The sequence below is a fragment of the Rhea americana genome, unplaced genomic scaffold (genome assembly GCF_003343005.1).
Source record: "Rhea americana isolate MKP2758 unplaced genomic scaffold, rheAme1 scaffold_30, whole genome shotgun sequence".
Lineage (NCBI taxonomy): Eukaryota > Metazoa > Chordata > Aves > Rheiformes > Rheidae > Rhea > Rhea americana.
In genome coordinates, this window is record NW_028186424.1 from 4,973,089 (window position 1) to 4,996,017 (window position 22,929).

General features: G+C 35.9%; 1 protein-coding gene across 2 annotated transcripts in view; it reads right to left on the reverse strand.

Moving 5' to 3' along the window:
• Window positions 1-2,861: 2,861 nt before the first annotated feature.
• The window catches only part of HTT (huntingtin), a 92,265-nt gene continuing 72,197 nt past the window's right edge, over window positions 2,862-22,929 (reverse strand). For both annotated transcript variants that reach the window (XM_085309630.1, XM_085309629.1), the window contains 18 exons: window positions 22,513-22,690; window positions 22,121-22,216; window positions 20,996-21,183; window positions 19,731-19,857; window positions 18,453-18,553; window positions 15,955-16,109; window positions 15,445-15,584; window positions 15,202-15,284; window positions 12,763-12,893; window positions 12,461-12,590; window positions 11,523-11,678; window positions 9,496-9,686; window positions 9,114-9,228; window positions 8,679-8,892; window positions 8,431-8,536; window positions 6,641-6,803; window positions 5,724-5,884; window positions 2,862-4,442 (listed from right to left, as the gene is read on the reverse strand). In XM_085309630.1, the coding sequence (XP_085165756.1) occupies window positions 4,229-4,442; window positions 5,724-5,884; window positions 6,641-6,803; window positions 8,431-8,536; window positions 8,679-8,892; window positions 9,114-9,228; window positions 9,496-9,686; window positions 11,523-11,678; window positions 12,461-12,590; window positions 12,763-12,893; window positions 15,202-15,284; window positions 15,445-15,584; window positions 15,955-16,109; window positions 18,453-18,553; window positions 19,731-19,857; window positions 20,996-21,183; window positions 22,121-22,216; window positions 22,513-22,690 (2,649 nt within the window). In that variant the 3' untranslated portion in view covers window positions 2,862-4,228. The remainder of the gene's footprint in view (window positions 4,443-5,723; window positions 5,885-6,640; window positions 6,804-8,430; window positions 8,537-8,678; window positions 8,893-9,113; window positions 9,229-9,495; window positions 9,687-11,522; window positions 11,679-12,460; window positions 12,591-12,762; window positions 12,894-15,201; window positions 15,285-15,444; window positions 15,585-15,954; window positions 16,110-18,452; window positions 18,554-19,730; window positions 19,858-20,995; window positions 21,184-22,120; window positions 22,217-22,512; window positions 22,691-22,929) is intronic.

A 22,929-nucleotide genomic window follows, 5' to 3' on the forward strand; every position in this document is an offset into this window, starting at 1 on the left:
AAAAGTCTGTTTAACACAATGAATGTCCTTAAATCAGTTCCGCTTTTACTCCCACACCACCCCTTTCAACCACTGGGTAAGGTCCTGAATGACCAAATTTAACTTGACTGCTTATTGCTATATTTATTGCTCTTTATATCCTACTATTTCTTTTATTCAGGATGCATAAATGCTTAGCCACAACAGCTCCACAGAAATCATAAGACAATACATCCGCTGCTCTTGGAGAACTGTCTTTGCAGTGTTTCTGACACAACCTCCTTATCTGCTATATAAAGTTAACTGCTATTTATAAGATAGAATGCTCTTAAGGCAAATCTACTAAATACCAAAAAAAAGAACAGAAAAAAAAAATCACTTTTAACCCAATAGGTCCCACTCATTTCCCTGCTTCTTTTGACCTAAATCAGTTCACTCATTACTCAGGGCTTTAGGAATGCCGACTGTCAGTTAAGAAGCGAGCAACTCCTCGGGGCTGCGGAGGCGTCCCTACCCCGGCAAAAGCAACACGCGACCATTTACTAGGCGCTCTAGGGAGGAAAGGACAGTTGAATATACACTTGAGAGAAGATGTAAATAAACTTACATTAGGTTTCAGCTGGCAAAGAGCATAGGCAGTAAATAAAATACTTTGAATCCCCTTAATAAGAACCAATTTACAGCACACCTCAGTTTCCAATTCCTCGCTCTCGCGCTCAACGAGGGGAGGACGTGCTGGGACGGAAGGCAAACAAACTGTCACGGGCCGACGGGGCCCAAGAACTGTTTACTACAGCGGGCTAGGATACAATGTTCTTAAAGAAGGGCCACGTTAGGGAGTTAGTAAAGTAGGTTCTTCGACAACTGAATTGTAAATGAAGTTTTAAACATCTATCTGCCCTTTCACTCAAGCCTTTTCTTAAGTACGCTTAACATTCAGTCRTGTCTTTATCAGGCAAGGTTGTGAAGAACCCAGATTCACTGCAGAGAAATTAAAGAAATTGGGGTTTTTTTGGTCAGCCAGGACACCAGATACAAGTCTTGTGTCCAAATACATCTATACCTTGGCTCCTAAAAGAAAAAAAAAGAGCCAGCTGATTTTCAGAATTCACTTTCTGCCTACAGCAAGATAAAACCTTTTTGCGAAATAAAACTTTCCCTTAGGTCAATCTCAAAGTTCAAATATTACCAATAATTTATTTTTGCTTCAAGTCCAACATCAGTGTTTCGTAATGCCCTCCTGTTCTGCTACTTTGCCTTGCTCCCCAAAGCATACCTATTGACTCTCGTCACTAGAAGCAGGCAGGAGTGATTTTTAAATACAATTTCACTCCAAAAGAAGTAAGAGTGAGGAAAATGAGTACAGGAAGTAGACAGAAAAGCGTGCCGCAAGTGAAATGCTCTATTTTAAGCACTCCTGGTGTGTATTTCCACGCCAGGAAGACCCTTAGGTTACGCTCCCTGCGGGTCACTGAGAATTTCTAAAGGAGGCGCCGGAGAGGCGTGCCGCTCTTTGGACGCTCGGGAAGCACGGTTCAGGAGGTTTGCTAGGACAAATCTCCAAGAGAGGCTAGAGCAGATGGAGTCACTATTAGCGGAGAACCTGCGCGAGGTTAGACCGGACAGTATCGGCTCTAAAGCTTATCATCTAGGGTGATGACTAGGACCAGCTAATGCAAATATTTGCTTGAAGGCCAGCAATGGGCATTTGAGAAAAGGGAGTTTGTCACATTAGACRTTATTTAGCCATTCGTGCTGACTGCTTAGTTCAATACACACTCCCTTCACTGGCTGGAAAAAATTTTTGGTAAGTACCAAATAGGTTTGTTTGGAAAGTTCTGTAAATAAAGGGGCTAGCTCCCATTAGCTCAAGGTAAACGAACCAACTATCCTGTGTTAATCATGAGGAGCTTAAAATTATGAAGAATATAACAGTTTACAACAAAACATATACTATTATATGGTGAGAATATGACTAACCTGATGATTAAAAAATATATTAAAATCTATTTTAAATTTTGGAAAATAGCTTACAAAAATATCTTCACTTAAACTATATATCATACAAAAACTAACCGGTGTGTGGGTTTACAGTAAAAAACGACTACTGGTAGCTACAAAAGGGAATAGTGATCTATATACTACCTTTAAAGAAAGCAGAGGGCATTATGTCTCACTGCCTTGAATTAAGTCTCCTATCAGAATTAGAGAAAGTTTCCAAYGTAACTCAAGACTTTTAAACAGTATCTATTTTATTAAACCCTCCTCTGAACTCCATTTAGTTTMTTTTAAAAATCACCACAGTGCTGTGGCCTAAGAAAGAAGAGTAACTCAACTAAAGGGCAGAAATAGTTGCTCATGATAATAAGATCTGTAGAGAGCTAAATACAGCTATGTCTACAGTTGTTTCTACTGCCCATATTATCAGTTTCATCATCTATCATAAAAGGAAGTGACATCAGTGGGCAATTCCTTTTTAATCAATTTATGGGCAGAAGCAACAATTTTTGGTCTAGATTGGAATTAGTTTAAATACACGGGTTTAATAAATACAAATATACACATCTGTATACATTAAATGTTGTCACATGTGTATAATTTCAACATATACATTATATACAGAAATACATACAGTACATGCTCCTCCTGACAACACTACCTCATTTCTCCCAGTGTCACCAAAAGGTGTGATAGGAAAATGAAGGAAGGTTATATGTAGGACGTGACTGAGAATCAAGGTATCATTTCTCTAAAATTAAAGAATTACAGCAAATGAAACTAAAGTGAAGTGCTGCGCTAGATTTCCTTATGTAATGCTTAGGAATCACTAGAGTTCCCTGGCTGGTGAATTAAAAAAAAAAAAAAAAAAAAAAAAAAANAAAAAAAAAAAAAAAAAAAAAAAATCTGGCCCTGCTTAGTGTTCTAAAATTCATACTGTGTTTGTGCCTAAAGCATATACAACAGGTAATAAAAGAGGTTGTGTAATCTAACACCTTAGCCAGTCCCAAAGTAGACCACAGCAGCCTTCTGATTCTCAACTGCTAGCATACATTTGTTTAAAGTGAGAGTAGTTTGACTCCAGATGACTCCATGGTCTTAGCCAGTATAAAAGRAAAGGTCAAATAAGTATTGACTACTGGGGAGCTTGCACCATTTCGTCTCTTAAAAAGCTGTGCAGCAAATAAGARCAGTTTAAGTATACAAAAGGCTGATCCAGAGTAACTAGTCCTCTTTTACCATTACGTCTCAAAATAAAGGAATTCAAAAGAAGCTACAGTAMAATGGATCGCATGAAAGCCTCCTTAATACGCTCTCTTAACACAAATTAATCAATATATTCCAGTTTTAAAGCACTTTAAGAAAAAGTGAGATGCAAAACAAAAATGTAATCTATAGTAAGATGGATTTTCAAAAGAAACATGAATTTGCGCACAAGGAAAAAGATGAGGACAATACAGATGTCAAGACATTCAGTAGCGTGGCTTCTGTTCATCTCAAATTACAGCATAGCTCATGCACCACATCTTATAATTTTACATACTGTACATGATATAGAAATATTTAAGTTAAAATTTTTTACTGATATACTGTACTCAAATTTTAAATCCTGAGAAGAACAAAGAAAAAAAAGTGTGGTTTACGTATGTGCACTACATTTCTGAAACCACCAACACATACACCACAGGGTATCAGAAAGTCCAGAGAGAAGAATTACATGCTGGAAGTGCAACCCACGAAAGCCATTTTCTCTTTTCCTTGTTTAGRAGAGACATTAGGAAACAATTTCTATCCTGTACTACACAACAGTATATACATGTACATAAAACGTAATTTTCTAATGACTGCAACTTGCAACAAGAGAGTGTTTCTGTCAGTTTCTTACCAGCTGCAACACAGTGACTTCAGCTGAACACTAGGAAGAGGAGTAATATCAGTTACCTTGCGTGTAGTACTTGCTCGTATTTTACAGTTAGTAAATCTGCCTCAGTTTAGTCCCAAACGTCCCTTAAAAGACTTTGACATATTTCTTTTCACCCACAGTTGCCTGTGTCAGCAACAGCAAAGTTACACTAGACTTTTTATGAGATTCTCAGTGCTGCAGAGCACTTCTCCATGCAGTCTCCAAGTAGAAACTGGCAGGTCCAAATCTATCATATGCAATCCAGGCGCTTTCTTGATCTTGTATTCCCCATAACATTCATATCAGATTCCAACACTAGTCATACAATTCCGTCATGCCTCAGGATGTTCAGCAGGCTGTGACCTTGTGCACATTCTGCAAACAAGTCAGTAGGCGATGATACGGGGTTCCTGGAGACGCCACCACCTCAAACACTGACTGAAAGGCCCTCCGATCCAATTCCTCATCTATCTGATGCCGGTAGAAGTCTATGGCCACCAAACAGAAGATGTTAATATCCACTTGCTCCGATTTTCCCATTCTGCTGATAATATGTGGAAGACTGAGATATAAGTTAAGGTCATAATACAATGGCAACAGCACACTGAAGTGAGTCCTTTTTTTTTTTTTTTTTTAAATAATAGCTGAATACTGTTCTCCAATAAAACTGTGTGTTTTTGAGTTCATCAACAACAATAAAGTGCAAAATAGTCTCAAGGTAGCATTTATACTGCCACTAAAGAAATCCTATTTCTTCATTAACTTTATGCAATTCTTTATTCTCAGAGACTCATTTTAACCTGGCAGTATTTTTCTTTATTCATCTGCTAGAGGAAATAGCACCATCAGCAACACAGTCTGAACTGCTTACAGGCAAAAATAATTGCTGAAATGAAGAGCCATTAGGAAATTTAAAATTTAATGACACATGACTACTTTTCTTGCTTGTTATGAAATGCAACAGAGCTGTTTTCTGGTTTGTTTCAAATTCACCTAGCACTGATAGCGCTATGGCTTTCAGTTGTTCCAGCTCACTTGGCCAATGTCATTCTATTGCCAAAGCTCACTATCACTACAGTTTACCTCCACAGAGATACTTCCAAAATAGAGTTTGTTTCTATGTAGAGGTCAATTTTCTTTAATTTGGGGTTKTTGGGTTTGGATTTTTTATTTTGTCTTGTGGAAGTAACATTGCTCAATGTTTTTAAGAGGACAATGCAAAAATGCCTGGTGAAGCTCTAAATGTAATTTCTATAAATATTCACGTTCTCACGAAAATACTATTTTAAATTTAATTTGTTTATATACTACTTCATATAAAGCATACTACATCATGAATAGGAAGTTTTCCCCTGGCAGTTTGAGGATTTAGCTTCTTCCTTAAAATACCTACAAAAAAACAAGCTTTCTGAAAAAACATTTCTAAAAAGAATTTTTTTTTTTTATTTTAATAGTGCAGTTTATATATCAAAATAGTTATAAGTCTTTAAATAATTTACTATGGGTAATAGATTTTGTATTAACTAGCATCTCCTAACCAGGAATTTCAAAAATAGCTCCTACAGATCAAATTCAGAAAGGACAGTTACAACCATTTTGCATAGTCACATAGTCACAGACAGCAGTTTTAGATAATTGATTTCTCATAATCTGTTTAGAAGTTCTCCTTTTTTTGTCAAACCTTAGGCACCAATAGCACAAAAGTGGYATACATCTCTACTAATTACACTCAACATGCTTTCTGTGTACCAAATTTGTACTTTTACCTCCAGAGCTATCAATGTGCTTAACAGAATCACTACACTTACTCAGAAATGGCACACACTCAGTCTACTTAGGATACATTGCTGAAATCCATTGACTGGTGGAAGCACTGACAAAAAAACAGGAAAGACTCCACATCGCCATTGCCACAGGTGTTCTTTGTGTGAAGTTAGAGAGAGAGAGCATCACCCAGTCACGAACCATTGAAGACTGCCCAGTGGTATGCAGTGTCTGAAATACCTGCAAGGGTTATAAAATGTTTAAAATTTTTTTATGTTAAAACATTTTACACAGGAATAAAGACATGGCAGATGGACACTGAAAAGAGTTTAGTTTCTCTCGTGAAGGCTCTCATCAGTTAAATTCTGAGATTCACAATCTGAATCCCTGGAGACAACTCTGAAGTTAAAGAATTAATGACTACAACGCACAGACGAAGTAATTCTCCAGAGAGTCWGCCAGGTTCCAGCTGGACTCATAACATCTGCCTGTGACAGACCAAAGGGAGCATATAGAAACACAAGCTCTATAGAGCCTGTGTTTCAGACGAGCACAGAACAAACAAGCCCTGTTCTTGTCTCTGCTCTGTTTTTTAATGTATCAGAGGTGGCATGCACACACATACTGAAGTGATGCATGATTCCAGTAAGTAGGTATTGAGGAGCCAGGTAMTCAGAAGCCCAACTGAGTCTGCAGGAGCTTGATTCCAGGGTTCATAAGCCTGGATGACCTGGTCTAGCTCCTTGAGATCTAAACAGTCTGAGCACTGAATTCCCAGTCTTAATTTTTTCTTAATTTTCCTATTATCTGGGTGATTCTAGTACTCCATCTCCCTGGGAAGACACTGCTCTCAGCAGTACAGTTCAATCACTGCCACATAATTTACTAGATCTATAAAAGTTGGTATTTTCCCTTCAGATTCCAGTACTGAAGAGCTGCAGGTTATATATGGAGTCCTCTGTAACATTTAAAGGGGGGAGGGGAGAAACACACTACCTTATAAACTACTGTTGCCATGAATTGTGGATAAGGTTGCTGATTGGATAAGAATTCTCCAATAACTTTATTCATTACATCTTGCGGGGGGAAAAAATCATCAAGGAATTGTGGAAGGATCCGAGCAACTACCCTAGCTTCAAAAGGAAATCCTTTCCTGATCCTAAAGAAAAAAAAATAAAGAACAAGATTTGTGAATTAATTCCAATCAAATATTTCATTATTTTTCAGTTTAGTTGTCACTAGGAAGAATACTTTACATTTTTTCATCTGCAGATAAACTCTTCAACATTGAGCAATCCAAGTCTTCATCTAATCTTACTCCAGTAATCTAGCCAAAGAGTTCTACCAAAGCTATGAGAAGGGTGTGTGTGCACGCATGTTCATGCACCTGTGTTTTAAGAGCCAATATTTCTGTGAAGCTCTGAAACTGCACCAGAGACAAGGCTTAGCAACTGGAATCCTGAAAAACTAAACAACAAACCACCCCAAAAAAACAAAAAAAAGGAGAGGGAGATCATTACTCCTAGTTATCAGAGAAAGCAAAACACCGATTTCCAATCATAATATCTTTGCATGTTCTTCTATTCAACACCAGAATATCCAATATATTAAAGAGGAAAAACAAGCTGCGCTGCAAAAACAAATAAATAAATAAATCCATCCAGTGGCTTCAACATAGTATTTTATAGCCTGAGTCTAGTGCATGCAAGGTTTGGCACGTAAAAGGCATACAAGATATGTTCACTAAAACCATACCTTCTTATAGGGTGCCATTGCAAAATATGCTTATTACAGTGTTCATAATAGAAATCAATTTAGCATTTCAATACCTTAACTAAAATGCCAGCTGTTTTTTTTCTCTAGGTGACTCCGCTTGAGCAGGAAGGTTGGACTATATTATCTCCAGAGGTCCCTTCCAACCTTACCCATTCTATGATTCTGTGAAAAGCTACTTCAATTTAAAGACAATTTTATTCAGGCACCACTGATTGGAAGCCCTTCCTAAYACAGGCTGCATCTGTTGACATATCAAAATCAAGCTAGTGTCTTGCAATCTTGCCCACAAAAGTTTTTTCTGCTGTTGGTATTCACATTTGCTTTGCTAACTTAGGAATTATATTTTCAAAAGCACCAGGCATTGCTCTAGCCCTATTCTCACTGAGTGCATAAATATGACKCTCATCCAATTCTATGGAAAAAGCATGGAACACTTAAAAATGTAAACAATTATGCCACAAGCTACCATGAAAAAAATCTAACATGCTATGCTCATTTAACGCAGCTTGAGATTGTCAGATCAAAACAGGAGTTTTGAAATATTTCCATTTGAACACAGAAACTTTAGCATGCCCCTCCAGTGCAATTACTTAACAGCTGTAGAAAGAGCAACACTTGGCTGGGGGAAGGAGAAAGAGGTTTTTAAACTCCTATGGGTGATTTGAAAGATTATTTCCTGTAAACTGGATTTATATCCTTGATTATATCCTTGAGRAGACATCCTGAAAAGCACTTAAGAGTTTGACCAAAAGAGAGCTAGAAATACATTTATAAAGTATTATTGTCTGTGCTACACACAGTATCAGTTAGGAGATGTCTGTTTCCCATTTACATTCCTGTATGTTTGTGCTGGGTTCAGCAGTTCCATCAGTGATACTGATTTTAAGCAACAGTAAGCAGAGAAACATCATTAATTAAATATTAGAACTGTAAAATAGAGCAGTGACCACACAATGTCAAGAGGATTTATCTTTTTTTCCCTCCTCATGACACAGGTTTTATCATCTTACCTATCAAAAAGGACAGATACTCGCTCCATAGCTACAATCACAGATTCACTGTCGGGAGCAGCAGGATTTGCTTCTGTGGTACGGCTGGGGCTGATTTTTTCCTTTCCTAAATGAAAATAATTTATTATAAATTTACTGTGATTCCTTAGTAACAAAAACCAAAGAAATTTGGCATTGTTAGTAAGTCAAAGGGTTTTTCAGAATAAAATAATCTTTCAGCAGATACAAGGCATAAAAAAAGCAAATACCTGTATACATGCAAGTCAGCATTAACCCAAGTGCTGCCATTGCTCTGTGAGGACTCTGTACATTCACTCTGTCAACGCTTAGTTTAACTAACGATTCACTATCCAGCCTAGAAAGTTGCTCTGAAAGGAGGAGTCGTTCTAGCCCTCTCAGGACACAATGATAAATAATGGACGGTGTCGATTCATCACTTCCAGATACCATGACTCCACACATCTGAAATAAAGAAACAAAGTCAAATGCTTGTTATTTTGATGTATTTAGGTCATCTTCTAGCAGCATACCACTGCACCTAGTATGTATACAACTACAGAGACTGTTGTTTTATGAAAACTTGATGAAACTAAACCCCAAAGCACACCTACACTATAATAATCAAGTTAAYGTGAAAGATATCTATGCAGGTTGCACCTGTAACTTGGGGAATCACAACATACCTGTATAATTCCTGCAGAGAATTCAGGCCCTACATCAAGTGGATAATTCTCTATCAAATAGAATGCAGCTGCACACATTACTAAGATATGTTGTTGGTTATGGACATTCACACAACTGAAAATAAGCAAAAACACCAGTGGTTACTTACATCAAAGTAGTGTATGTCACGAAGACAGTCAATACAAACATTCCTTAAAACACCATTCCTTAAAACACCACAACCCTAGAAGTCTTCATAAAGTTTCTTCTCTTTCTTAGTTTTTTAAAATCAGGTCAAGATGAGACAAGCTATTTCTATGTGCTTTTTTTTTTTTCCCCTTAACATAAAGGAAAGTTTTCCCAATATGAAGGTGGCAATGGGGCGAGGGGCACGCGTCTTACTGTGCTACTCCTCTCAAATTGGAGAGCAGATACTCGCTGATAATTGGAATGAGCTGCTTTGCTGTTTCATCAAGCAAGTCGCACTCGAGAATATATAGAATTCCATGCAGAGCTCCAATCCGACTTGGCATATGGGTGCTTCGCAGGGTTGACTCCAACAGTCGACTTACTGGCTCAGCCACAGCTTTATCCTAATGCAAACAAAAGTAATAATTAGAAGTCAATACCAGCTCAGTATACTGTTCTGGTTCTTCTCATATCTGGAAATACCTAGAACAAAATAAAAAGCAGAAAATACAGCCTAAACCACGAGTCTGACTTAAAACAGTAGTTTGAATCAACATCACAAGATTAACATAATAAGAGAAGACTTGCARATTAGCTGGTAAACAGATGTCACATGATGATTGAGTGGCTTTGTTTTACCTTTAAAAATGGTAACAATTTAAAACGAACACAAACAAGATAAGCATTCATTCAGTAAGCCAGAGGTGACAGTACGTATCTTTCACATACAGGACTTGGACAGTTGGGATTTTCTGGCTATCCATCTACAACACAAAGGATGCTTTTATATGAAACCAATTGGTAGATGCCTGTAGACTGCATAAAARGGAATTCACTGCTATCCACTCAGCTAAAAGTACAGTGATCCATGTATTTGTTCGGCAAAGCCACTGGCACTCACACCTGAACGCTCYATCGCGCACAGGTTTAGTCTTGAAGCATCAAACTGGTATCAGACACTTCAAGCCCCATTATCAAAATACAATAATCTATTTGATTAKGTGAAACCTAGTCCAACCTGTGTTAAATTCAAAGATTGAAGCAAAGTCTCAAAATATATAAACTGTAAGTAAAGTATGTTTTCACTAAAAATTTATTTGCTTTACCTTGTCCTTGTATTAATGAATTATCTAGAAAATATACATTCACCGCAAGAAAAGCAAGCATTTAGGAGAAATTATTTGCTTTACCTTGTCCTTATATTCACCAAGTACGTATCAAATGGCAGCTTTACAGTGTGCACTCTTTAGTTGCTCTTTTTAAAGCAGATTTGCTACATAATAAAACAGGACAACAAGCAACTCTTGCTGGAATCAAGCCTTTTTTTCTCCCATTAACCTGTTATACTCAGCTGTTTGCTTCCAAAAAGGTGTTACTAGCTCATCTAGGGAAAATTACAGAATTTCCCCCTTATCAGAATAAGCTCTCTCTAGATCTGCTTTGATATTTTTTGATAGGACTTTCAGTCTTTCCTTGCACAACTGCTGCTAGAATAGGTACTGAAGGTCCAACCCCAAAAGCTTTCAAAACTTTATCATTATTATCCATACAGTTTTATGCAAGTTTCATACAGAGTTTTTAAAAATGCTAGCTTCTTCCAAAGTATTTGTAAAATTTTAAAAATAATTCCATTTTGGAATGTCCCTTGGAGAATATTTCTCTCTAGTCTACAGAATTAAAAAGAGTAATGCTTATTTCATTAAATAATTTGCATTTAATAATGTCCTTGCCCTAAATACAGAATGATGAAATGGAAGAAAGGAAAGAGTGAGGGAAAGAAATGGGACACTTGACTACCAGGTTAAGTATTCATCAYATGCAATGTTTCAGCTTCTTTCAAGAGTCATTCACCTGTAACAAATCCAGCAATTGTCATTGCATGGTCATAATTTCTGGGCTGAAATACAACAGCATATATGAACTCTAGCAAAAAGGTAACACTCACCTCAATAAGRTGAACTAAAACAAATAAATAGATAAATCCCACTGATCCATAGATCACAAAGTATGACTAACAGGGCAACTGAAGGTGCTGTTCAAAATCTCCAGAATACTTTGGAACTTTTATATTTGAGAGAGGGCTTCATATTGCATTAATTCTCACAGCCATAAAGATCAGCTGAAGGATCTTCCTAGAGCAGAACCACTCTTACTTAGTAAGTCATATTTTTGTGGCAGAAGTAAAGGACTACTTAGCCTAGACACTCAGATTTGCAATAAATTGCCATGAAATTTCTTACCATTCCAAGAACAGCAGCAGCCTTACAAGTGGCTGGTATCAAATACTGTACAAGGATCTCATCTTCTGATGGATGCACCTTTCGCAGTTCTGTCAGGGTTGTGTACATCATCTCGAACTGATTCCTTTCTGTAAATAAGTCTGACACTGCCAGAAGCTATACATAAATTAAAATCAAATTAAAAAAAATATTGTTAGCACGCAGCTTAAAAAAGAAAAAAAGCTCTCTTTTCATGTAATTGTTAGCAATTCCTCAATCAATCTATTCATCATGTGAAAATAAATGTTTGGAATAATAGTTGTTAACTGTTCAGAATTAATTCCATCATCCATTTCTGAAGACAGTTATCTCCAAAGAGTCATTTTTAGAAAGATTTACAAAACCAAACTCACTATAGTACATGATTTTTGAAACTAAATGAAGGTTGCTATTTATTATGTACTGAAACATCCAAAAATACACAATACACACTCTCTTAGAAGGATAATTTCATCTAAGTCTTATGATAGTAAACAATGGCTATCAAGACACATTCCACATGTTCTCTTTAGTCTTTCAGATGTTTCAATAGTCGTACAAGTCCATTAAGACAGATTTTCTTGCATAGTTTTTCTGTTTTCATTTGTTTTTATGAAAAGATAGGATGATAGATCTGAAACCTACTTTTACTAAGTAGTCAAGTAAAAGAAGGCACTATCATTATGCCAAAATAAAGTATTTGTAACTTAGTAGCAGAATACACAATCCAAGTACTTAAATAATTTAAAACATTCTAACGCTACAGTTGCACAAGCTGTATTTCTACACAGCTCACAGAATAGCACTGTCAATAAAAAACAGTTTTCCTATATATTATAAAATGCTTTACAAACCCTGCTTACCTCCAAACATTCAGTAACATAAACTCAATTATGACTCATGGTATTTTTTTTACTTACTGATCGCACCACTTCACTGATCAAAATGACTGGTGTTCTCTTGCTAGGATTTGATGGCAATATCCACTGACTATACAGTTCAAGCAAGAACTGAGAACAAGAATGTATATCTACACCAGCCCGGTGTTTCCTGCAAAGCACAACGAGCAAGTGGTAAGATAGCTATTCAAATTGATTATTTTAGCAGGACATCATAAGCGTAGTTATTGCCCAATTCATGAATCCTGTTTTGATTCTTTTATTGAGCTCAGAATGAAAAGTTTATCGGCAAGATAAAGAAGAGAGAAGAAAAAAAAAGACACCTGGTATTAATAGGTGAGGTCGGTGGTGAGGAAGGAGCAGGTATATCATTCTCATCTTCTTCATCCTCACCCCACTCTTCTTCTCTCAATGGAGTGATATTATTTCCTAACCATATGGAGTGTATAGAGACCTTGCAACACACACACACACAAAAAAAAAAAAAAACAAAAATAAGAAGCCCATTATTTAACATTCATAATCAGAATAGAAAATCTTAGAAATCCAATACAGTTTTCATTTAAATGACACAAGCAATGAACACAGCCTCAGATAAAATGAACTACACATCACTTAAATTTTTTGTACCTTGTTCACCCTTTGTAGCTGAACTTTAAAATCTATGGCACAGCAAACAGCAGAACCACGCAGCTTAGTACAGTTTTACAAGCGATACTAACAGTAGCTTCTGGCTATAACCTAAAGCACACACTAACAACTGCACATCATCCAAAAGTCAATATATCAGACTCCAAAATCTAAAGCAAAATGTAAATATTTATATTTCATGTTAAGCAAGAAAATGACTCAGCAAGTTAGAAGTTCAACAGAAGAGACATTTCTAAATGTTTTTAAACCAGAACCCAGTACATCTAATTGCAACTTAACCTTTTTCTCTGAAATCAATTAAGAACAAGATTTTAGGTCCCAGGTTTCAGGCTAGATAAACATTTACTTCTTTATGGATAAACCTAAGCTCTTATAAAACTTATAAATTATTTCATAGAGCTTTCATCAGTGTAAGACTTAACTGATGGAATTTCTTTTTTTTCTTGGTATGTTTACATATTTCCATCCCTTTCTAAGCTTCTTTAGATTTATTCATGAAGATTGGTTATTTTTTCCCCATTTCAGAAGATATGGGTTTTTTTTGCTTGTTCTGTAACAAGTACCAACAATACAAATCCACATGCTTCTCCATCAAAAAGTTTCCGTGTGTTGATTTATAATATGCAGCATTATAGTGCACCACAAAAACTCCTTTAACTCCAAGAAAAGGAGACATTTTCATTCTACATATACATACCATTTACTGAGAATATATGCTTGCTACAGTTATGATAAACCGCATCATTTTTTTCAATTATGAACTCTTATCAAGGCTCAAACTGAGTACAGATTTCAGTTTGGGCTGAACTCTGGTACAAATTCAACCTGGAAGCTAAATACTYCATGACTGTTATTCTTCAGACAGCTCTTTAGGCTAAACAGAATGGTGAGACAGGAAGAAAGGGTAAATTAAAATGAATAAAAGTATAGATAGAATTTGTTTTCTAACTACAAGAATTCTTTTCTACGTATGACTCATTCCCAAAGTAACTCATATGGAAATGATATAAAAAAGTCATTTATTTTTGTTCAGACCAACAGATTCAGAATATTCTACATATGTTTATTAGCACTGTATGCTGCATATCGTAGGGTCAGGACTGCAAACTACTTTTCAGCTGGCTCTTACCCAAAGGCTAAAATACCATCAGTTAAACTGAAAGAAAAAAAATGAAAAAGAACAAAAAACCCAAGAAACTTGTATCAGAGCTTTTATTTTAATGCTGTAAGCTTTGGTATTTGTATTTGAAGACTTGAATCTTTATTATTTGATTAACATACAGCATGACTTATGTAACATAGGAAATTTTTAAAATAGTTTCTAGAAATATTTTGAAGGAATTGAATAAATAGTACATCTTAAGATACCAAGAGGACATCAGCACTTTCCATGTTTTCAACTTTTTTCAAAGTTATTTACCTTACATAGCTCAGGAAATCTTTCTTAGGCGAAATAACTCACCTTTACATAAGATGCTTTCTCATGTTAGGCAATACACACTACACGTAAGAGTACTCAAAAAAAAAAGTAATATGATTTTGGTATATTTTTCATTAATACACACAATAGGACTAGTGAAATAAATACTACATTTAAAGTGTATACACAGCTTTTCACGTAAAGTAATTTTCAAGGAGTTTAATTACTAGACAAGAATTGGACTCAGGAATATTTTTTTTAAACACTAAATGCTTATTTTCAACTAATGAAATCCTGTTATTTTATCCCTAAATTCAGTATACTTAAAATAATAATAGTACAAAAAAGTCCAATGATTTTTCCTAAGGTCTACTGCAAGAACGCTACAGCAAATTAAAATCCAGGAGATGAAGTGGAATCTACCACTGCTAGGGTTCTTTAAGGTCAAATGCTGGAAAACACAACAATTCAATAGTTCAATCATGAGCAGATCTCTCACATAAAAGCAAAAATGCTGTTAGAGGTGAGATGGCTGGCTGAGAAGAGTTAACCACGTAAAATTGACATAACCCTGTATGTCAATTAGAGCCTTTAGTTCAAATCTGATGGTTAGCAAAGCTGCTTAAATGGAGTTTTCACAAATTAGGAGAAAGTAATAAAAGGTAAACTAGGAGTTAAAACTTTAACCAACCTGTCCCAGTTTATAATCCATATCTCCTATTTCTCGTTCAGTATTGATCTGCAGTAAGAGTTTTTCATGGCTGATAAGAGCACCTATGAAGAAACAGAATACAAGTTCTTAAAACATGCATGTCTAAACAGATCTGAAAATGGTTTAATTTCCTGCAAAACAGAGTTCAAATAAATTTCTAAAAGTATCTTTTCTATTTTCATGTTTAGAAGAATCACTCACTCCCCACTCAAAGGCACTTACCTGTAGTAGCAGGAGAAAGCGACGGAACAGGGTCCCAAGCTTGATATAAGTGATGAGTAGCAATATTATCTCTCTTAGATACCATTGCTTGGATTTCTTGTTCAACAATTCCCCTGATAACACTTAGTTTCCTCCCAAATCTGAAAGCCCAAGAGAAACCAAAGTAAGCAGATTTTTTTAAAAACTCTTTCATGCAAGTCTGACTAGCTTGCTCTATGTTACATTATGCTTATTTTCATTTTCAGAGATGCTTAAATTGAGAAGCGTTTAAACAGATGCACTCTGAACACTGTTTGCTAGATTTTACTGAGATATCTTTTTCAGATATCATCTTTTAACTCATCAGGTTCCTGATGCCGAGTCCACGTGATACCTATGTAAATAATCTGCATACACATACAAATACACACTTTTGCTATCGCCAGATTAAGCTAAGTTAGTGTAGTTTAATGAAGTACTAACTACAAGTACAAATTTATGCATTTTAGGATAACTGGAAAAAAAAAATACCTTGTGTCGAGAGCTTTTAAAGCTTTGTTGCGGGGCTGCTGTTCCAAACAGCTAACCGCTGGATTGCCTGCAATAGGTATTGTCATTGCGCTCAGCACCAAGGAAGTTATGGCTTGTACTGCAAGAACATTAATTTGGGTCCTCTCTGTATCTTCCTGTAAAATGAACTTACTGTAATTTGAATTGGAAAAAAAAAGAGAAGTCTGAAAGCCCTGAATATTAGCATTTGTTTCCTTCCACTAAATTATCGTCAATAACTCTGGCAACTAGCCTTCTTCCCACCTAGAAATCTAGCTGACATGTAAACAACGCACACAAAGCATTATTGCTATGGCACCAACAAATCCTTCCATCTCATCAGCCACTCTGCATGTACTCTCTCTCTCTCTCTCATCTCATTGCCATTAAAATCTCAAGATGTCCAATACCATTTAAGAGCTTTCAAAGTATATACTTCCCCTGTTTTTACCTAGCCTATCATTACCTGCTGAACCACATTATCAAGTAAAGCCAAATCTGACTGGAAACTCTTCAGAGAGGAATCAGTGTTAAGTAATTTTAAGAATCACTCTTTCAGGAACAAAACTCAGTCTCATTATGAATTTTTGAAGTATTTTTCTGGATATCATTCTTCAGAAAGTATTTCATGTATTTACACTTACCACCACTGCAAAAATGTGGATATATTCAATTTATTATTCATATTTAGGCATTGCCAGCTTTCCCTCATAAAAGTATTCAAAACAACACACCGTATGCACTGTACTTTGCACCCTAAATCACCACAGCTACAATAGTCATTTTCTTACCTTTTTTAAAAATCTCTTTTTAAAAAGGACTTCTGGCATTGTGGAATGCCAGCCTCATCCTCCTCACGCTGCTGACAGCAAGAACCCTTCTCAGTGTATTTCACTTGTTTGCTTACAACAGTTCAGCATTAGTAGTTTGGTATGGAAAAACCCAGTTTACTAACTAAACTTAGTAACTTTGAATACAAAAACTTGCAGATTCCAAAGTGCCAGGATGCTTCTCACAGCTTTTGGCTTGGTTTTATTGACTGATACCTTCTTCAAAGTATCAAACAAAAGTCTGAATGAATTGTCTGGGGCAGGTCATTAACTCATCTCATCTGATCTTTTTCAGAAAACGTGACAGTAACAAATTTAACTTTTTTCAGAATTTGGTATTTTATGTCAGAAAATACTAACATATTAAAATTTATAACGATTCTTAAAATGTTTGCWATCTTGAACACATTAACCTTCCTTGGAAAGTGAAGGAACACTACCACCTTTCTTCTCAAACCAAAGAGTTCTCTTCTCTGCGTGGCAAACAACAAACTACTAAAGGCTGGATGTCCTTCTGTACAATGTGGCAGCGCCATTACATTGTCAAGAACGATTCAGAAATTCTGCAGGCTGCACAACAAGCCACAAACTCAATCTAGCAAACAGAAAATGCTAACCCAGGGGAGATGGACAATAGCATACTCCTTTTTGGAGCCTATGCACCTGACACCTAGGAAGCAAGGGGAACAAACCTCTTTACCTGCTCCACAGAATCCACTGCCTGTAGGCACCTACCCTATGGATTCTTTACGATGTTTTAGGAACAGCTCTGACCTACCAGATCAGGACCATTCACAACTTACAGATGACACCGTTCCGTGTCTGGATCTCAGTGGAATGTATGCAGGAATCAGGTCCGTAGTTAACTGACTAATTTTTTGGGGGTGTGGATATTACATGAGCTTAGGGGAAGAAAAACTTTTAGGCCAGACAGCTAGAACCTAGTAAATTCAGCTAACTAGCAAGTTAAAACCTCTGAAGAGGGAAAGTCTTTCTCAACAGCTGTCAAAGTTCACCCTCATACTCACTTTTGGTATAAATATATTTCTTTGGCTTTGACCCCCACATTCATTCTGCTGAATTTTGAGCACTTAGARTCATCCAAGTTAGAAGCCCAGTTATCCAGCACACAATCTGCAATTGCAGTCAAAAGATACAAGTGTGCATGTCCAGGTTGATTTATTTCTAGTCAAGATGATTATCAAAATCAAAAAGTTGCCCCTGAAGTTTGACCATTAGATAGCACAGTTAATTGCATGAATCAGTATACATATTAGTTATGGTTATACTCGTATATTTCTTAAAAGTTTATCTTTCTTGTGGTTTCTGTCTCGAAGTTTTAACGGTTTCTATTGTGCTTAAAAATCAAACATCTAATCAAGAAAAATTGGAATTCCATGCGCATGTTAAGCAAAGGACCAATATAAAGTTGAAAAACTTTTCTAGAATTTCTCCAGCCTATTCACACACTTTCAGAAGCTTTAAGCCAGAAGGCAGATGTGTCTAAATTCACAGCCATACGAAGACAAGGAAATGTAAGTGGAAATTTCTCAGATCACTAATTTTCTGCTTGACAGATTTATTAGCACTAAGAAAATTGTTTCTATGAAATAAAATGAATAACACTGTTATTTCAGTGAATGATATTACCTCTTGTTGGTTCTCTTCTTGGTCTATTACAATAGGCTGAGTTACAAGAACACCAAGCAAAGTAGCCCAAGTCTCTTCAAACTGGGTACGGCTAATCCATCCTAAGGAAACATGCAGAGCAGCTGGTCATTTATTTCTTACTACAAACTTAAACGTGCAACAGCATTTAAGAAAAGGCACATTGTTTCCACAGATTTAATTTTATGCTGCTTCCTATTCAATTTGGCATTTTTGTAATCAAAACAGATTAAATTTATTCTGTTCTATTTCAGAGTATCAAGCCTTAAGCAGGGTTCTGAACATTATTATTTAAATAGTCCTACTCCAGTTATTTCTTACATACATTTAGATATTTTGATTGCRTAACTTTAAAGGAATGATATCTGTCAGGTTTTAACAACACAGAAAAGCATCCAAAATTTGCCAGTTCTCACAGGAAAGGGTTGAGAAGAATGCCAAAATTATCCAAGAAATGAGCGTGCTCTGTAGAATCTTAGAAGTAAAAGGACTGAAGTGCCTAGAAGCATGCTATTAAAATTCAAGCACTTTTGAAAAGATTTTCCACGCAGATCTCTAACTCCAAAAGACTGTAAAGGATTTTTGAATGAAACCCTGCAGTTTACACTAATGGTATCTAAACAATTCAAAATGAGAATGCTCTCCTAGATATTACAGTGATCATAACAGAAAACAGTGCCACACCACAAGTCAGTCAAAAATTAACCTGTAGAGCAAGAGAAAGAAAGGGGCTTTTGTAAGTACGTGGAAAATCGGATGCATTACTCTTGACAGTCCCATCTGTTGAAAAGAGTTGAACTCTTTAAGCCTCACTACTCCTCTTCAGTAAACCTTGACATACGCAGGAGCTTTAAAGTTGCAGCATCTCATTTAAAGAATTTTGAGTGTGGCACTAACCTCTATTTAGAAAATTATGCATTAATTAAAAAAAAGAGTGGGGTGAAAATAGCAAAACACAGTTAGACATGCTGTCAGTTAGTATGTACCAGAAAACAAAGGATCRTTCTATAGAATATACTGAAAAGACTTCCCTGAGTTAAAAAGCCTTGGTTCAATTACTACAAGTTATAGTTTTTCTCTGTACTAAGCATAACTTAACAGCTATTGCAGCACAATTACTAATCTGCTCTGAAATCTCTCTTCCACATAAGTAACAGGGGTCAACAATAGGTACCATATTCAGTTTTATCTGGCAGCTTTACATCAGAAGTAAATACTGAAATAAAGCCAACCATATTCATTTTTTAATTTTATACATACCAAGTGTATTAATTCGATAGATAAACTCTTTAAAGATTTCTTTTTCTTGCAGAAACTCTACTGGGATTTCAGGGAAAATTGTGCCAAATTCACCTGCAGGCTTAGGTGACCAACCTAATTTCCAGACCTGACGGAACAAAGAAAGATTATTTATTCAAAAAATAATCACATTAACATGACAGTTGTAAACATATATGCATCATACAAAAGCAATGAGACATCCATACACAAAACTTGGACAAAGAGTAAATATCTACCATAGCTAATACACATTTTACCCTGCTATTGCATTAAWTTTTTTTAATAACTTACTTTGCATCTTCCTCACTATCAGTTAATTATTCAGTCTTACAGTGCAAATTTGGACATGAAAGCGAAGAATTTTCTTGTTGCACAATTCAGTTTAAAATTTAAGTGATATTAAGTGCCAGGTCATTACTAGACATAGCATAGTACAGTAATGATGCAAAAATGTAATTCAAGGCCAAAAGTTCCCATGCAACTGATGGCCGAAAAAGCACATAGATGTATCTGGGAGTAGACAAAAAAATGTCTCAGAGATTAATTCCTCCTGATTGACCCTCATAAACAGAATGCTGAACAACTGTACATACAGATCAGGAAACACTCTTTTTCTCTACCCCTCAAGACTCTAGAAGTTTTTCTGATGACTTTGCAGTTTATCAAAGCTCCTAAAAGATCAAAATACCTTATCCAAAGCATTCAAGGTGAGCAGATGAGCTCGCAATGAAAGGTAATATACAATCCAAAAGTATCTACACAGCACACCAGGGTACCACAGAAAATACCTGAGTTAGTTCAAACACTAGGACCACCTCAGTACTACTGCATTATTGTGGGACTTTGCATGACACAATACGAATTTGGTTATCAAAGAAATTASTAGTGTATGTGATGCACTTTTTAATCTGGCTGAGCAGAAGGAAACATTGGCATTCACAGAGCATTAAAGTCTTTCCTTTTTTTTTTTTTTCCATATTTTTAACTACCACCTGGAAATTCTTTCACGTAAGATTCGATTAGAAAGGAGTGCAGTCACTCCTTTCATTCTTATCTTCCACACTGAATTCTCATTTCATATCTCTATGTTTTACTCTTTAAAAAGAGAAACTGGGCGATCAAACTAGTTAAAGGCTGAAGTCTTATTGACATAAAAGATGCAGCAACATCGTTTTTTTGTTTTAACAACAACAAAAAGAAATTGTTCAATACTTGTTGCATCCTGAAAACAAAGCATAACATACCAAGGGAGGTACTCTTGTGTAACTGTTCACTAGAGGCAGCCTTGCCAAACTGATGATGATGTTCTTGAGGACAGGAGTAAGAAATGCTGGAATACTGCTGTTTCTTTTGTGTCCCAATACCAGGACAGTCTGTAAACATTCTACCATTTCAGCTACCATTTCACAAGCTGCAGCAATGTATTTTGTCCCTTTTGTGGGAAAAAAAAACAGAACTAGTGTTATGAATTTAACACAAACTAAAAAGATGCAGAAAAAAACCTCAAAGTGCTAAAAGGAAGACTATTTCTACGGAAAAGTGACAGGGGAGGGAAAAAAAAGATCACACTAAGGTTGTAGACAAAGATATATTTTACAGTAGTTCAACTAGTGAAAGAGTATTCCTATCACCCTCCTTGCAATTGCTTGTCATTGCTTAAGTGCTGAAGATTACCAAAACCTGAGATCTGTAAGCAGACCTGTTCACGTGTCACCTTCCTAATCCTAACACCCACAAGAATGAGCCACACTGTAYACAGAATTTCTGCCAAAGTTTAAAATGACCAAGCACATCTGTCTTATTAGAAAACATTCTCATAACTGGCTCTATACTAAATATGGTAAACAGGTGGTTTTTGTAGGTGGTTGTGGTATCTGCTTCCACCAGCACAGCTGAATATGGAAATCAGTTTGTCCAGTCTCACAGATCTCTCTTGACCTTCAGCTCAATACAATATCCCTGAATGTAGGAAGGCAGATGAGTATTTCTTCTGAAGAATGGAAACTTTAGTGAATTGTATCTCTCCACATGAAATTTAAGAATGCCATAACACTAAGACAAGTACTACCTGAACAGTTCATATAGTCTTGCTCAGAGAAAGCTCAAGCTACACAGTATAAACAACTGACATGACCTTAAAAAAAACAACAAAACAAACAAAAACAAAAAACTCACCCAACCCTGCTTTTATGTTTAGCTTTCAAGAAAGCTATACATGTTCAAAATAAACCAACCTATATTTAATAAGCATTTTTCAAACAGGAATATAGTCTCAAATTCTCATTGATATAAAAAGCAGTAATTGAAAGGGGACCTAAAAATTTTTCTTCAGTGAAAATCTGAGCCAAACAAATTCACTGCTTGCTTACTCTGTGTGTTTGAATCAACTTCATCCTCACTTAGGCCTTTTGAAGTATTCTTCTTTCTTTCTGGACTAAGAAGTTGATTTCCGGGTTCAACTGCAACTGAATTAAGAGAAAAATATTTTAAAAATACAGTCATTGCATATCTCATGCTCAATTTTCCTCCTCAAACCCAATCTTTCTTAAATATTTACATTTCCAAAGTATCCGCCAACTTCTAAAGTAAACATAAAATTTAAAATGTGAAATTAAAATAGTACAAATAAAGTTGTCAAAGAAATAATTTAAAGGGGCTCACACAATTTAAAAGGACTCACTTCCAGACACTTAGCATTTGGTCAGTGATGGCTGATAATTTATTATGGAAACTTTTTCATACCTGTTCAAAACAGACTTACCTGCTTCTATTATAAATCTAATGCAGTTAATTAAGGAGCAAGCATATGTCACATTAACTGCAGAAGCCAGCAAATTCCAGAGATTAGGCTGCTGTAATGTCAGACAGCAACAATCCAGAGCAGCTTGAAGATCTATACTTAGTGGAATCCGGTCATGTATTAAATGCCATGATACTGCCTATGCAAAAATAAAAAATTCCATTAGTATCAAGTTTGTCCAATATATGATTGTATAACCAAATTTATTTTATACTCAGCAATACCTAATACTTGTTAACAAGTTGTGTAAAATATATTCTGTTCTCTGAGAAAGTTCCACAAGGAAATTATGAGAATTGTACAAGGAAAAAAGAAAAAACAAAAAATCCCTGCACTTTCTCTATTCATTTTCCTAAAAAAAAAAAAAAAAAAAAAAAA